The sequence below is a fragment of the Hemitrygon akajei genome, chromosome 2 (genome assembly GCF_048418815.1).
Source record: "Hemitrygon akajei chromosome 2, sHemAka1.3, whole genome shotgun sequence".
Lineage (NCBI taxonomy): Eukaryota > Metazoa > Chordata > Chondrichthyes > Myliobatiformes > Dasyatidae > Hemitrygon > Hemitrygon akajei.
This window is the reverse complement of record NC_133125.1, coordinates 146,254,851-146,273,205: the sequence shown is the minus strand read 5'-3', so window position 1 is coordinate 146,273,205 and position 18,355 is coordinate 146,254,851. Positions and strand designations below refer to the sequence as shown.

At 55.9% G+C, this 18,355-nt stretch overlaps 1 protein-coding gene across 1 annotated transcript in view; it reads right to left on the bottom strand.

The window, feature by feature from the left end:
- Window positions 1–18,355, bottom strand: part of LOC140716534 (class I histocompatibility antigen, F10 alpha chain-like) — a 59,002-nt gene that overhangs the window by 17,239 nt on the left and 23,408 nt on the right. Inside the window, exon 2 of the mRNA XM_073029346.1 lies at window positions 16,135–16,395. Coding sequence (XP_072885447.1) covers window positions 16,135–16,395 — 261 coding nt within the window. The remainder of the gene's footprint in view (window positions 1–16,134; window positions 16,396–18,355) is intronic.

Here is an 18,355-nt window from a genome sequence, read left to right as displayed (position 1 = left end):
ATCGAACATTCCCCACCGTCAACCCCACCCATCGAACATTCCCCACCGTCACCCCACCCACCCATCGAACATTCCCCACCATCAACCCCCACCCATCGAACATTCCCCACCGTCACCCCCCCACCCATCGAACATTCCCAACCGTCACCCCCACCCATCGAACTTTCTCAACCGTCAACCCCACCCATCGAACATTCCCCACCGTCACCCCCCCACCCATCCAACATTCCCCACTGTCACCCCCACCCATCGAACATTCCCCACTGTCACCCCACCCACCCATTGAACATTCCCCACTGTCACCCCCCCCACCCATCGAACATTCCCAACCGTCACCCCACCCATCGAACATTCCCCACTGTCACCCCCCCCACCCATCGAACATTCCCCACCGTCACCCCCCCACCCATCGAACATTCCCAACCGTCAACCCCACCCATCGAACAATCCCCACCGTCAACCCCACCCATCGAACATTCCCCACCGTCACCCCCCCCACCCATCGAACATTCCCCACTGTCACCCCCACCCATCGAACATTCCCCACTGTCACCCCACCACCCATCGAACATTCCCCACTGCCACCCCCCACCCATCGAACATTCCCAACCGTCACCCCCCCACCCATCGAACATTCCCAACCGTCACCCCACCCATCGAACATTCCCCACTGTCACCCCCCCCACCCATCGAACATTCCCCACCGTCACCCCCCCACCCATCGAACATTCCCAACCGTCACCCCCACCCATCGAACATTCCCCACCGTCACCCCCCCCCACCCATCGAACATTCCCCACTGTCACCCCACCCACCCATTGAACAATCCCAACCGTCACCCCCCCACCCATCGAACATTCCCCACCGTCACCCCCACCCACCCATCGAACATTCCCCACCGTCACCCCCCCCACCCATTGAACATTCCCCACCGTCACCCCCCCCACCCATCGAACATTCCCCACCATCAACACCCATCGAACATTCCCAACCGTCACCCCCCCACCCATCGAACATTCCCCACCGTCAACCCCACCCATCGAACATTCCCAACCGTCACCCCCCCCCACCCATCGAACATTCCCCACCGTCAACCCCCACCCATCGAACATTCCCCACCGTCACCCCCACCCACCCATCGAACATTCCCCACCATCAACCCCCACCCATTGAACATTCCCCACCGTCACCCCCCCCCACCCATCGAACATTCCCCAACCGTCACCCCCACCCATCGAACTTTCTCAACCGTCAACCCCACCCATCGAACAATCCCCACCGTCAACCCCACCCATCGAACATTCCCCACTGTCACCCCACCCACCCATTGAACATTCCCAACCATCACGCCCCCACCCATCGAACATTCCCCACCATCAACCCCCACCCATCGAACATTCCCAACCGTCACCCCCCACCCATCGAACATTCCCAACCGTCACCCCACCCACCCATCGAACATTCCCCACCATCAACACCCATCGAACATTCCCAACCGTCACCCCCCCCACCCATCGAACATTCCCAACCGTCACCCCCACCCACCCATTGAACAATCCCAACCGTCACCCCCCACCCATCGAACATTCCCCACCGTCAACCCCCACCCATCGAACATTCCCCACCGTCAACCCCCACCCATCGAACATTCCCAACCATCACCCCCCCCACCCATCGAACATTCCCAACCATCACCCCCCCCACCCATCGAACATTCCCCACCATCAACACCCATCGAACATTCCCAACCGTCACCCCCCCACCCATCGAACATTCCCAACCGTCACCCCCCACCCATCGAACATTCCCCACCGTCACCCCCACCCATCGAACATTCCCAACCGTCACCCCACCCATCGAACATTCCCCACTGTCACCCCCCCACCCATCGAACATTCCCCACCGTCACCCCCCCACCCATCGAACATTCCCAACCGTCACCCCCCACCCATCGAACATTCCCCACCGTCACCCCCCCCACCCATCGAACATTCCCCACTGTCACCCCACCCACCCATTGAACAATCCCAACCGTCACCCCCCCCACCCATCGAACATTCCCCACCGTCACCCCCACCCACCCATCGAACATTCCCCACCGTCACCCCCCCACCCATTGAACATTCCCCACCGTCACCCCCCCACCCATCGAACATTCCCCACCATCAACACCCATCGAACATTCCCAACCGTCACCCCCCCACCCATCGAACATTCCCCACCGTCAACCCCACCCATCGAACATTCCCAACCGTCACCCCCCCACCCATCGAACATTCCCCACCGTCAACCCCACCCATCGAACATTCCCCACCGTCACCCCACCCACCCATCGAACATTCCCCACCATCAACCCCCACCCATTGAACATTCCCCACCGTCACCCCCCCCACCCATCGAACATTCCCAACCGTCACCCCCCACCCATCGAACTTTCTCAACCGTCAACCCCACCCATCGAACAATCCCCACCGTCAACCCCACCCATCGAACATTCCCCACTGTCACCCCCACCCACCCATTGAACATTCCCAACCATCACGCCCCCACCCATCGAACATTCCCCACCATCAACCCCCACCCATCGAACATTCCCAACCGTCACCCCCCCACCCATCGAACATTCCCAACCGTCACCCCCCACCCACCCATCCGAACATTCCCCACCGTCAACCCCCCACCCATCGAACATTCCCAACCGTCACCCCTCCCCCCACCCATCGAACATTCCCACCGTCACCCCACCCACCCATCGAACATTCCCACCGTCAACCCCCACCCATCGAACATTCCCACCGTCACCCCCACCCCGACATCCCACCGTCACCCCCCCCACCCATCGAACATTCCCAACCATCACCCCCCCAACCCATCGAACATTCCCCACCATCACCCCCCACCCATCGAACATTCCCAACCTGTCACCCGCCCCCCCCCACCCATCGAACATTCCCCACCGTCACCCCCCCACCCATCGAACATTCCCACCGTCACCCCCACCCATCGAACATTCCCCCACCCGTCACCCCCCCCCCACCCATCGAACATTCCCCACTGTCACCCCACCCACCCATTGAACATTCCCAACCGTCACCCCCCACCCATCGAACATTCCCAACCGTCACCCCCCCCCCACCCATCGAACATTCCCCACCATCAACCCCCACCCCCCCACCCATCGAACATTCCCAACCGTCACCCCCCCACCCATCGAACATTCCCAACCGTCACCTCCACCCATCCAACATACCCTACCGTCAACCCCCACCCATCGAACATTCCCAACCGTCACCCCCCCACCCATCGAACATTCCCAACCATCACCTCCACCCATCCAACATACCCTACCGTCAACCCCCACCCATCGAACATTCCCCACCGTCAACCCCCACCCATCGAACATTCCCAACCATCACCTCCACCCATCCAACATACCCTACCGTCAACCCCCACCCATCGAACATTCCCAACCGTCACCCCCCACCCATCGAACATTCCCAACCGTCACCCCACCCACCCATCGAACATTCCCCACCATCAACACCCATCGAACATTCCCAACCGTCACCCCCCCACCCATCGAACATTCCCAACCGTCACCCCACCCACCCATTGAACAATCCCAACCGTCACCCCCCCACCCATCGAACATTCCCCACCGTCAACCCCCACCCATCGAACATTCCCCACCGTCAACCCCCACCCATCGAACATTCCCAACCGTCACTCCCCCCACCCATCGAACATTCCCAACCATCACCCCCCCACCCATCGAACATTCCCCACCATCAACACCCATCGAACATTCCCAACCGTCACCCCCCCACCCATCGAACATTCCCAACCGTCACCCCCCCCACCCATCGAACATTCCCAACCATCACCCCCCCACCCATCGAACATTCCCCACCATCAACACCCATTGAACATTCCCAACCATCACCCCCCCACCCATCGAACATTCCCCACCATCAACACCCATCGAACATTCCCAACCGTCACCCCCCCACCCATCGAACATTCCCCACCATCACCCCACCCACCCATCGAACATTCCCAACCGTCACCCCCCCCACCCATCGAACATTCCCCACCGTCAACCCCCACCCATCGAACATTCCCAACCGTCACCCCCCCACCCATCGAACATTCACCACCGTCACCCCCACCCACCCATCGAACATTCCCAACCGTCACCCCCCCCACCCATCGAACATTCCCCACCGTCACCCCCACCCACCCATCGAACATTCCCAACCGTCACCCCCCCCACCCATCGAACATTCCCCACCGTCACCCCCCCACCCATCGAACATTCCCCACCGTCAACCCACCCACCCATCGAACATTCCCCACCGTCACCCCACCCATCGAACATTCCACACCGTCACCCCCCCCACCCATCGAACATTCCCCACCGTCACCCCCACCCATTGAACATTCCCCACTGTCACCCCACCCACCCATCGAACATTCCACACCGTCACCCCCCCCACCCATCGAACATTCCCCACCGTCACCCCCACCCATTGAACATTCCCCACTGTCACCCCACCCACCCATCGAACATTCCACACCGTCACCCCCCCCACCCATCGAACATTCCCCACCGTCACCCCCACCCATTGAACATTCCCCACTGTCACCCCACCCATCGAGCATTCCCCACCGTCAACCCCCACCCATCGAACATTCCCAACCGTCACCCACCCACCCATCGAACATTCCACACCGTCACCCCCCCACCCATCGAACATTCCCCACCGTCACCCCCCCACCCATCGAACATTCCCCACCATCAACACCCATCGAACATTCCCCACTGTCACCCCCACCCATCGAACATTCCCCACCATCAACACCCATCGAACATTCCCCACTGTCACCCCCACCCATCGAACATTCCCCACCATCAACACCCATCGAACATTCCCCACTGTCACCCCCACCCATCGAACATTCCCCACCGTCACCCCCCCCACCCATCGAACATTCCCCACTGTCACCCCACCCACCCATTGAACATTCCCAACCGTCACCCCCCACCCATCGAACATTCCCAACCGTCACCCCCCACCCATCGAACATTCCCAACCGTCACCCCCCCCACCCATCGAACATTCCCCACCATCAACCCCCACCCATCGAACATTCCCAACCGTCACCCCCCCCACCCATCGAACATTCCCAACCGTCACCTCCACCCATCCAACATACCCTACCGTCAACCCCCACCCATCGAACATTCCCAACCGTCACCCCCCACCCATCGAACATTCCCAACCATCACCTCCACCCATCCAACATACCCTACCGTCAACCCCCACCCATCGAACATTCCCCACCGTCAACCCCCACCCATCGAACATTCCCAACCATCACCTCCACCCATCCAACATACCCTACCGTCAACCCCCACCCATCGAACATTCCCAACCGTCACCCCCCACCCATCGAACATTCCCAACCGTCACCCCACCCACCCATCGAACATTCCCCACCATCAACACCCATCGAACATTCCCAACCGTCACCCCCCCACCCATCGAACATTCCCAACCGTCACCCCACCCACCCATTGAACAATCCCAACCGTCACCCCCCACCCATCGAACATTCCCCACCGTCAACCCCCACCCATCGAACATTCCCAACCGTCACCCCCCCCCACCCATCGAACATTCCCAACCATCACCCCCCCACCCATCGAACATTCCCCACCATCAACACCCATCGAACATTCCCAACCGTCACCCCCCCCACCCATCGAACATTCCCAACCGTCACCCCCCCCACCCATCGAACATTCCCAACCATCACCCCCCCACCCATCGAACATTCCCCACCATCAACACCCATTGAACATTCCCAACCATCACCCCCCCACCCATCGAACATTCCCCACCATCAACACCCATCGAACATTCCCAACCGTCACCCCCCCACCCATCGAACATTCCCCACCATCACCCCACCCACCCATCGAACATTCCCAACCGTCACCCCCCCCACCCATCGAACATTCCCCACCGTCAACCCCCACCCATCGAACATTCCCAACCGTCACCCCCCCCACCCATCGAACATTCCCCACCGTCACCCCCACCCACCCATCGAACATTCCCCACCGTCACCCCCCCACCCATCGAACATTCCCCACCGTCACCCCCCCACCCATCGAACATTCCCCACCGTCACCCCCACCCACCCATCGAACATTCCCCACCGTCACCCCCCCCACCCATCGAACATTCCCCACTGTCACCCCCCCCACCCATCGAACATTCCCCACCGTCACCCCCCCACCCATTGAACATTCCCCACCGTCAACCCACCCACCCATCGAACATTCCCCACCGTCACCCCACCCATCGAACATTCCACACCGTCACCCCCCCCACCCATCGAACATTCCCCACCGTCACCCCCACCCATTGAACATTCCCCACTGTCACCCCACCCACCCATCGAACATTCCACACCGTCACCCCCCCACCCATCGAACATTCCCCACCGTCACCCCCACCCATTGAACATTCCCCACCGTCACCCCACCCACCCATCGAACATTCCACACCGTCACCCCCCCCACCCATCGAACATTCCCCACCGTCACCCCCACCCATTGAACATTCCCCACTGTCACCCCACCCATCGAGCATTCCCCACCGTCAACCCCCACCCATCGAACATTCCCAACCGTCACCCACCCACCTATCGAACATTCCACACCGTCACCCCCGCACCCATCGAACATTCCCCACCGTCACCCCCCCCACCCATCGAACATTCCCCACCATCAACACCCATCGAACATTCCCCACTGTCACCCCCACCCATCGAACATTCCCCACCATCAACACCCATCGAACATTCCCCACTGTCACCCCCACCCATCGAACATTCCCCACCATCAACACCCATCGAACATTCCCCACTGTCACCCCCACCCATCGAACATTCCCAACCGTCACCCCCACCCATCGAACATTCCCCACCGTCACCCCCCCCACCCATCGAACATTCCCCACCGTCACCCCCCCCACCCATCGAACATTCCCCACCGTCAACCCACCCACCCATCGAACATTCCCCACCGTCACCCCACCCATCGAACATTCCACACCGTCACCCCCCCCACCCATCGAACATTCCCCACCGTCACCCCCACCCATTGAACATTCCCCACTGTCACCCCACCCACCCATCGAACATTCCACACCGTCACCCCCCCACCCATCGAACATTCCCCACCGTCACCCCCACCCATTGAACATTCCCCACTGTCACCCCACCCACCCATCGAACATTCCACACCGTCACCCCCCCCACCCATCGAACATTCCCCACCGTCACCCCCACCCATTGAACATTCCCCACTGTCACCCCACCCATCGAGCATTCCCCACCGTCAACCCCCACCCATCGAACATTCCCAACCGTCACCCACCCACCCATCGAACATTCCACACCGTCACCCCCCCACCCATCGAACATTCCCCACCGTCACCCCCCCACCCATCGAACATTCCCCACCATCAACACCCATCGAACATTCCCCACTGTCACCCCCACCCATCGAACATTCCCCACCATCAACACCCATCGAACATTCCCCACTGTCACCCCCACCCATCGAACATTCCCCACCATCAACACCCATCGAACATTCCCCACTGTCACCCCCACCCATCGAACATTCCCCACCGTCACCCCCCCCACCCATCGAACATTCCCCACTGTCACCCCACCCACCCATTGAACATTCCCAACCGTCACCCCCACCCATCGAACATTCCCAACCGTCACCCCCCACCCATCGAACATTCCCAACCGTCACCCCCCCCACCCATCGAACATTCCCCACCATCAACCCCCACCCATCGAACATTCCCAACCGTCACCCCCCCACCCATCGAACATTCCCAACCGTCACCTCCACCCATCCAACATACCCTACCGTCAACCCCCACCCATCGAACATTCCCAACCGTCACCCCCCCACCCATCGAACATTCCCAACCATCACCTCCACCCATCCAACATACCCTACCGTCAACCCCCACCCATCGAACATTCCCCACCGTCAACCCCCACCCATCGAACATTCCCAACCATCACCTCCACCCATCCAACATACCCTACCGTCAACCCCCACCCATCGAACATTCCCAACCGTCACCCCCCCACCCATCGAACATTCCCAACCGTCACCCCACCCACCCATCGAACATTCCCCACCATCAACACCCATCGAACATTCCCAACCGTCACCCCCCCCACCCATCGAACATTCCCAACCGTCACCCCACCCACCCATTGAACAATCCCAACCGTCACCCCCCACCCATCGAACATTCCCCACCGTCAACCCCCACCCATCGAACATTCCCAACCGTCACCCCCCCCACCCATCGAACATTCCCAACCATCACCCCCCCACCCATCGAACATTCCCCACCATCAACACCCATCGAACATTCCCAACCGTCACCCCCCCACCCATCGAACATTCCCAACCGTCACCCCCCCCACCCATCGAACATTCCCAACCATCACCCCCCCACCCATCGAACATTCCCCACCATCAACACCCATTGAACATTCCCAACCATCACCCCCCCACCCATCGAACATTCCCCACCATCAACACCCATCGAACATTCCCAACCGTCACCCCCCCACCCATCGAACATTCCCCACCATCACCCCACCCACCCATCGAACATTCCCAACCGTCACCCCCCCACCCATCGAACATTCCCCACCGTCAACCCCCACCCATCGAACATTCCCAACCGTCACCCCCCCCACCCATCGAACATTCCCCACCGTCACCCCCACCCACCCATCGAACATTCCCCACCGTCACCCCCCCACCCATCGAACATTCCCCACCGTCACCCCCCCACCCATCGAACATTCCCCACTGTCACCCCCACCCATCGAACATTCCCCACCATCAACACCCATCGAACATTCCCCACTGTCACCCCCACCCATCGAACATTCCCCACCATCAACACCCATCGAACATTCCCCACTGTCACACCCCACCCATCGAACATTCCCAACCGTCACCCCCACCCATCGAACATTCCCCACCGTCACCCCCCCACCCATCGAACATTCCCCACCGTCACCCCCCCCACCCATCGAACATTCCCCACCGTCAACCCCCACCCATCGAACATTCCCAACCGTCACCCCCCCCACCCATCGAACATTCCCCACCGTCACCCCCACCCACCCATCGAACATTCCCCACCGTCACCCCCCCCACCCATCGAACATTCCCCACCGTCACCCCCCCACCCATCGAACATTCCCAACCGTCACCCACCCACCCATCGAACATTCCCAACCGTCACCCCCACCCATCGAACATTCCCCACCATCACCCCCACCCATCGAACATTCCCCAGCATCACTTTCAGAGTCTCCACCGTCACACCCAACCACACCACATCTCAATTGTCCACAGTGTCACACCCTCACCCCATCAACTTCCCCACCCATCCGACGGCCTCTACCATCACACCCGCACAGCCCCTACACCACCTACTGTCATCCTCGCACGTATCATAGAAACATGGAAAGCCTACAGCACAATAAAGGCCCTTCAGTCCTCAAAGCTGTGCTGAACATGTCCTTATCCTAGAAATTACCAAGGGTTACCCATAGCCCTCTATTTTTCTAAGCTCCACATAACTATCCAGGAGTCTCTTAAACGACCCTATCATTTCCGCCTCCATCACCGTCGCCGGCAGCCCATTCCACGCACCCACCACTCTGCGTAAAAACACTTATCCCTGACATCTCCTCTGTACCTGCTTCCAAGCACCTTAAAACTGTGCCGTGTCATGTTAGCCATTTCAGCCCTGGGGAAAAGCCTCTGACTATCCACGCGATCAATGCCTCTCATTATCGTGTACACCTCTATCAGGTCAGCTCTTATCCTCCGTCACTCCAAGGAGAAAAGGCCAAGTTCACTCAACTTATTCTCATAAGGTATGCTCCCCAATCCAGGCAACATCCTTATAAATCTCCTCTGCACCCTTTCTATGGCTTCCACATCCTTCCTGTAGTGAGGCGACCAGAACTGAGCACAGTACTCCAAGTGGGTTCTGACCAGGGTCCTACATAGCTTCAACATTACTTTTCAGCTCCTAAATTCAATTCCACGATTGATGAAGGTCAATGCATTGTATGCCTTCTTAACCACACAGTCAACCTGCACAGCAGCTTTGAGTGTCCTATGGACTCGAATCCCAAGCTCCCTCTGATCCTCCACACTGCCAAGAGTCTTACCATTGATACTATATTCTGCCATTGTATTTGACCTAACAAGATGAACCACATCACACTTATCTGGATTGAACTCCATCTGCCATTTTTCAGCCCAGTTTTGCATCCTATCAATGTACCACTGTAACCTCTGACAGCCCTCCACACTATCCACAACACCTCCAACCTTTGTGTCATCAGCAAACTTATTAACCCATCCCTCCACTTCCTCATCCAGGTCACTTATAAAAATCACGAAAAGTAGGGGTCTCAGAACAGATCCCTGAGTCACACCATTGGTCACACCATGATGAATACGACCCATCTACAACCACTCTGCCTTCTGTGGGCAAGCCAGTTCTGGATCCACAAAGCAATGTCCCCTTGGATTCCATGCCTCCTTACTTTCTCAATAAGAGGCACAACCTGCCCTTGACAAAGCCATGCTGACTATTCCTAATCATACTATACTTCCCCAAATGTTCATAAATCCTGCCTCTCAGGATCTTTTCCATCAACTTGCCAACCACTGAAGTAAGACTCACTGGTCTATAATTTCCTGGGCTATCTCTACTCCCTTTCTTAAATAAGGGACCAACATCTGCAACCTTCCAATTCTCTGGCACCTCTCCTGCTCCCATTGATGAGGCAAAGATATCACCAGAGGCTCAGCAATATTCTCCCTCACCTCCCACAGTAGCCTGGGGTACATCTCATCCAATCCCGGCGACTTATCCAACTTAATGCTTTCCAAAAGCTCCAGCACATCCACTTCCTTAATATCTACATGCTCAAGCTTTCAGTCAGCTGCAAGTCATCACTACAATCACCAAGTTACTTCTCTGTGGTGAGTTCTGAAGCAAAGTATTCATTAAGTACCTCTGATATCTCCTTTGGTTCCATACACACTTTTCCACTGTCACACTTGATTGGTCCTATTCTCTCACGTCTTATCCTCTTGCTCTTCACATACTTGTAGAATGCCTTGGGGTTCTCCTTAATCCTGTCTGCCAAGTGCTTCTCATGGCCCCTTCTGGCTCTCCTGATTTCCTCCTTAAGCTCCTTCCTGCTAGCCTTATAATCTTCTGGATCTCTATCATTACCTAGTTTTTTGAACCGCTGGTTAGCTTTCCTTTTCTTCTTGACTAGATTTACAACAGCCTTTGTTCAGCACGGTTCCTGTACCTTACCATCCTTTCCCTGTCTCATTGGAACGTACCTATCCAGAACTCCACACAAATATCCCCTGAACATTTGCCACATTTCTGCCATACATTTCCCTGAGAACATCTGTTCCCAATTTATGCTTCCAAGTTCCTGCCTGAAAGCTTCATATTTCCCCTGACTCCAATTAAATGCTTTCCTATTTTGTCTGTGCTTATCCCTTTCCAATGCTATGGCAAAGGAGATAGAATTGTGATCACTATCTCCAAAATGCTCTCCCACTGAGAGATCTGATACCTAACCAGGTTCATTTCCAAATACCAGATCAAGTACAGCCTCTCCCCTTGTAGGCTTATATATTGTGTCAAGAAACCTTCCTGAACACACCTAACAAACTCCACCCCATCTTAACCCCTTGCTCTAGGAGATTCCAATCAATACTTGGGAAATTAAAATCTCCAATCATGACAACCCTGTTATTATTACACCTATCTGCTCCTCGATGTCCCTGTTTCTGTTGGCTGGTCTATAAAATAAACCTATTACAGTTATTGACCCCTTTCTGTTCCTAACTTCCACCCACAGAGACTCCATAGACAATCCCCCCCAATGACTTCTTCCTTTTCTGCAGCCGTGACACTATCTCTGATCAACAGTGTCACGCCCCACCTCTTTTGCCTCCCTCCCTGTCCTTTCTGAAACATCTAAAGCCTGGCACTCGAAGTAACCATTCTTGCCCCTGAGCCATCCAAGTCTCTGTAATGGCCACAACCTCATAATTCCAAGTACTGATCCACGTTCTAAGCTCATCCACCTTGTTCACAATACTCCTTGCATTAAAACAGACACATCTCAAGCCATCGATTTGAGTACATCGCTTCCATATCACCTGCCTATCCTCCATCTCGTACTGTCTACAAGCTTTCTCTCTTTGTGAGTCAACCGCCTCTTCCTCCATTTCTTCAGCTCGGTTCCCACCCCCCAGCATTTCTAATTTAAACTCTCCCCAATAACCTTAGCAAACCTCCTCGCCAGGATATTAGTCCCCCAGGATTCACGTGCAACCCGTCTTTTTAGTACAGGTCATGTCTGCCCCAAAAGAGGTCCCAATGATCCAGAAATCTGAATCCCTGCCGCCGCTCCAATCCCTCAGTCACGCATCTATCCTCCACCTCACTATTCCTATACTCACTGTCACGTGGCACAGGCAGTAGCCCTGAGATTACCATCTGCTGCTCAACTTCCTTCTTAACTCGCTGTAATTTGTTTTCAGGACCTCCTCCCTTTTCCTACCTATGTCATTGGTACTAATATGTACCACGACCTCTAGGTGTTCTCCTTCCCACTTCAGGATATCCTGGACGCGATCAGAAACATCCCGGACCCTGCCGTGTGGTCCTGCCGCCCGTCCTATTCCCCTGCTACCTCCTATTCTCGTTGTGACTCCCAGCCTTCCCTTCATCCCTCATCCCCTCTCCATCCCTCATCCTCCCCTCAGCCCGCTCTCCCTGAACATCCCAACACCCCTCCTCCTCCTGAGACTTCCCACTCCTTACCCTCCCTTAACCCCAGTCCCAACCCTTGCCGTGTCTTCACCATCCCCCCTGACCTTCCCCTATCTGAGGCAGAACGCTCTGTCCTCAGTAAGGGCCTCACTTTTGTCCCCCTCCGCCCCCACCTCAGCGAGTTCCGTGCCCGCCATGATGCTGAACTCTTCTTCCGCCGCCTACGTCTCCGAGCTTATTACTTCAACAAGGATTCCCCTCCCCCCAGTGATGATCCATTCTCCCAGCTTCGACGCTCCTCCTCCTCCTGGACACCCCCATCGGGCCTTCTACCTGCTCTTGACCTTTTCATCTCTAACTGTCGCCGAGACATCAACCGTCTCAACTTCACCACCCCTCTCTCCTATTCTAACCTCACTCCTTCTGAACGCACTGCCCTCCACTCTCTCCGCACTAACCCCAACCTCACCATCAAACCTGCAGACAAAGGTGGTGCTGTAGTGGTCTGGCGGACGGACCTCTACCTCACTGAGGCCAAACGGCAGCTCTCTGACACCTCCTCGTACTTACCCCTGCCACAGGACCCCACCAAAAAACATCAATCCACTGTCTCCCGCACCATCTCCACCCTCATCAACTCCGGACACCTTCCTCCCTCAGCCAAAAAACACATAATTTCCACACCCCGCACAGCTAGGTTTTACCTCCTCCCCAAGATCCACAAGCCTGACTGTCCCAGCAGACCCATAGTTTCAGCCTGCTCCTGTTCCATCAAACTTGTGTCTGCCTACCTGGACTCCATTTTGTCACCCATAGTTCAGACTCTCCCCACCTACATCCAGGATACATCCCATGCCCTTCACCTCTTCAATAACTTCCAATTCCCCGGCCGCTTCATTTTTACCATGGATGTTCAATCCTTATACACCTCCATCCCACATCACGAAGGCCTCAAAGCCCTCCACTACTTTTTGGATAACAGACCCCACCAGTTCCCCAGCACCACCACACTTCTCCGGTTGGCAGAGCTTGTTCTAACTCTCAATAACTTCTCCTTTGGTTCTTCCCACTTTCTCCAGATCAAGGACGAAGCCATGGGCACTCACATGGGCCCCAGCTATGCCTGCCTCTTTGTGGGTTATGTGGAATAGTCTATGCTCCAAATCTATACTGGCACCACTCCCCAACTTTTCCTCCGCTACATCGACGACAACATTGGTGCGGATTCCTGCACCCATGCTGAGCTCGTCAATTTCATCAACTTTGCTTCTAACTTTCACCCAGCCCTTAAATTCACTTGGTCCATCTCAGACAATTCTCTCCCCTTTCTTGATCTCTCGGTCTCCATCTCCGGAGACAGACTATCCACTGACATTTTCTACAAACCCACTGACTCCCATAACTATCTTGACTATACCTCTTCCCACCCTGCCCAATGCAAAAATGCCATTCCCTATTCCCAGTTCCTCTGTCTCCGCCGCATCTGCTCCCAGGATTAGGCTTTCCGTTCCAGGACTTCTCAAATGTCCTTTCTTTCAGGATCGTGGTTTCCCATCTGGTGTCATCAAAGATGCCCTCACCCGCATCTCCTCCACCTCCTGCACTTCAGCCCTTAACCCATCCTCCCGTCACCACAGCAGGGACAGGGTTCCCCTTGTCCTCACCTGCCACCCCACCAGCCTCCGGATCCAACACATTATCCTCCACAACTTCTGCCACCTTCAACAGGACCCCACCACTAAGCACATCTTTCCCTCCCTACCCCTCTCAGCTTTTCACAGGGATCATTCCCTCCGCAACTGCCTGGTCCACACGTCCCTCCCCACAGAATTCCCACCTGGTAGTTATCCCTGTAAGCGCAAATGCTACACCTGTCTCCACACCTCCCCCTTTACCACCATTCCGGGCCCCAGACAGTCCTTCCAGGTGGGGCAACACTTCACCTGCGAGTCTGCTGGAGTCGTCTATTGCATCCGGTGCTCCCGTTGCGGCCTCCTCTACATCGGCGAGACCCGACGCAGATTGGGGGACCGCTTCGTCAAGCACCTACGCTCCGTCCATCACAACAGACAGGATCTCCCGGATGCCACCCACTTCAACTCTGCCTCTCATTCCCATCTAGATATGTCCATACATGGCCTCCTCTACTGCCATGATGAGGCCAAACTCAGGTTGGAGGAGCAACATCTCATCTACCGTCTGGGCAGCCTCCAGCCTGGTGGTATGAACATTGAATTCTCCAATTTCCGGTAATTCCCTCCCCCTCCCCCTATCCCAGGTCCCTCTCTGCCTCTCTCCCCTTTCAACTTTCTGCTTCTTTATCTCTACAGTTCTTTCATGCTTATCTCCTCACCTCCCCCTCCCCCCTTTATTTTCCTCTGATTTGTTCTCCACCTGGTGCCTCTAGGCCCCACCCCCTCCCCTATCTCTATTACTGGGCTTCGGCCCTCTCTTCCCCCCCCCCCCCCCCATTCCTGATGAAGGGTCTCGGCTCGAAACGTTGGCTACTCTTTTCTCATGGATGCTGCCTGACCTGCTGAGTTCTTCCAGCATTGTGTATGTATTCTTTCACCCTTCTATTGCCTGGTCCCTACCGTCATCCCTGGACTCCCACCCCTGCACAGTTCCCATCATCATTCCCCACCCCACCACCATACGGTCACATCCATCACCCCTTCCCCACCCACACACGGCCCTTCCCCCTACCCCTGCACCATCATCCACCACATCTCTGGCCCCTACCGTCACCCCCACACAATCCCTACCATCACTACCCCACCTGCACTGAGCACCCACTGTAACACCCTTCCTCCACCCCTGCCCTGTCCCTCCCCCCAAGCCCTGCACAGTCTCCACTGTCACCCCTCATCCACCCTCACTCACATTCCCTTCCATCACCCCTTCGCCACCTCCACACAGTGCCTAGCATCATTCCCTAGGCCCTCACTTCCACAGGTCCCTATCATCACCTCCACCCCCAAAGTCCCTGCTGTCACCCCTCCCCCCACCCCTGCACAGTCCCGACCATCACCCCACCATTTCCACCCCTGTATAATTCCTACAGTCACCAAGCCCCTCCCATTGCCCCCTCACTCAGGTGGCCTTTCCATCACTCCCTAACCCCCATACCCGTGCAGACCCTCAGCCACTGCTTCCCCCAACTTTGTTCACCACTCACCCCCTGTCTGGTTGGTCTGTCTCATCAGGGTCTGGATCCTGGCCTTGGACACCTGCTCATTGCCCCGAAAGATCTGTGTCTCCCGTTCCCAGTAGTCAGCTCCCTGACTCTCCGCCATCCACTGCTGACGGGGAACCGTCCGACCCAACACACTGTCGTAGTAAATGATCTGCTCCTTGTCCACGTACCCGACTGCCATGAACTCAGGGACCCCCGACCCCGGGGTCACCGCCGTGTAGAAATGATGGAGAGAGTGAGAGCCTGAAATTGGAGAAGAGAGTCAAAGTGGCTGGGAGTCCAGGTTCTGAGGGGGAGCCGTTTCTGAAACCAGCACCCTGAGACTCTGGGGTCCAACCCCAACCCCCTGAGAAAATCAGGATCCCAAACCCAGAGAACCGGGACTGACTCCTCATCCCGAGGTATGTGAGCCTCAGCTGGAGATAGTGGGGGTGAAACCCCTGATCATGTCTGCAGTTCCCAGGATGGGCTGTGGTGTCCTGGACTGAATGATGGAGCAGGACACGTTCACCAGGACCAGACTGGGTTCAATCATCAGTGTGTCTCTCTGAGGTCGGGGTAAGTGGCTCTGGGAGGATAGGGATGTGCTCCGTGCAGGTGGGAATACTCCCAATCGGTGTGAGGACTCGTATGCATTCCCTCCCTGGTTTAGTTTTTCCCTGCTCTCAGTGGAGAGACCAGCTGAGAACTTGCACCAAGTTCCCCACCAGTAGCAGCACTCTCCCAGCTCCTGTAGAGTGCTTCTCACTTCACCTCTGATCCACAGTGACTCCTGGGTACAGGGAGGTGCTCCTGGGGTTATAGACAGGATGTCCAGAGGGTGGGGCATCTCCCACAAGAGGGTGGCCTCTGTCCCATGTGCCTCTGTCTCTGGAAAACCACATTCGAAGCAGAGACAGGATCTAAGTGCAGGACGTATCCTCCACTGATGGACAGGACGTCGCTCAGGTAACAGAACCAGAGGCAACAGTGGGACAGGAGGAATTTGTGGCATCACTGGTGGAGAAAAGCAATAGGATGGGTAGGAAAAGGGGTTACGGACTTTCTGTGAGGAAAAACATCTTGATAACATTTGGCCTTTAGTAAAGGGACTGCGTGGTAATGTAGTGGTGAGCATAACAGTTTTGTTGGGTTCAGTTCCAGCCAAACTCTGTAAGGAGTTTGTATATTCCCACATGAGTTTCATCCAGGAGCTCTGGTTTCCTGCCACATGCCATAGACGTACAGGCTATATGTTTGGGCATGCTATGTTGGCACCAGATGACTTGTGGGCTGCTCCCAAATCATCCTCAGATTGTGTTGGTCAACGATGCAAACCACAGATGTTTCAATGAACATGTGACAAGTAATTCGTCTTTTCATTTAGCCAACTGTTTTCTCTCCATCTAAAAGAGTGGGGTAAAGGATATGGAGGTGAGGACATTGGTCCGTCCCTCTTGTGGGAGTACAGAGCCATTTCCGCTCTCCATTAACTATCACTGCAGGATCTGCGTCCAGCCACAATTCCTGGTTAACCACATGGAGCTGCTGAACTCACTGTGGAGCATTTTGGATGCAGAGAATGTGGAAGGAAGTCTATTTAGTGAGCTGGTCACATCTCAGGTCCAGAAGGAGGTGTGTGACCAGCAGGTAGGGCAGTGAGGACGGGCATGTGGTACTCAGTGATCACTGCCCTCTCAAACTAGTAAACCATGTCAGATACTGCTGGGGGAATAATCTCACACAGAGAAGCAGTAACACTGCTGGTTCTGACCCACAGCAGGGGAGAAAAATGTCATGGTGAGTTTTCGTGGTGAAGAATTCACGAGGAAGGTGTAAAGACAGGCGCTCCCGTGGCTGAGCCCTGGAAGGTGTGATGCCTCCCTGGAGCCAGGGTCAGGGAAGAGTCAGAGTGGTACAGTACGGAGGTTCTGAAGGGGAGGTTGAAAAGTGAGAGGTCATGGTATGTGTTGGTACCAGAGAAATAGGTAGAGAGGTGTGGTCCTCCAGAGGGTATTTATGGGGGTCTGGCAGAAGGGAAAATGCAGGATCTCTACAGTTGTACAGAATTACTCTGTGCCATGTGCCAGTGATGGTAGAAATCAGGATAGGACTGATGAATGTGTGGCTGAGGATTTATAGAGTTATACAGCTCAGAACCAGGTCATTCAGCCCATCTAAAATGCTATCAAATGACAACCAAAATTCTCATCTAAATTGTCCT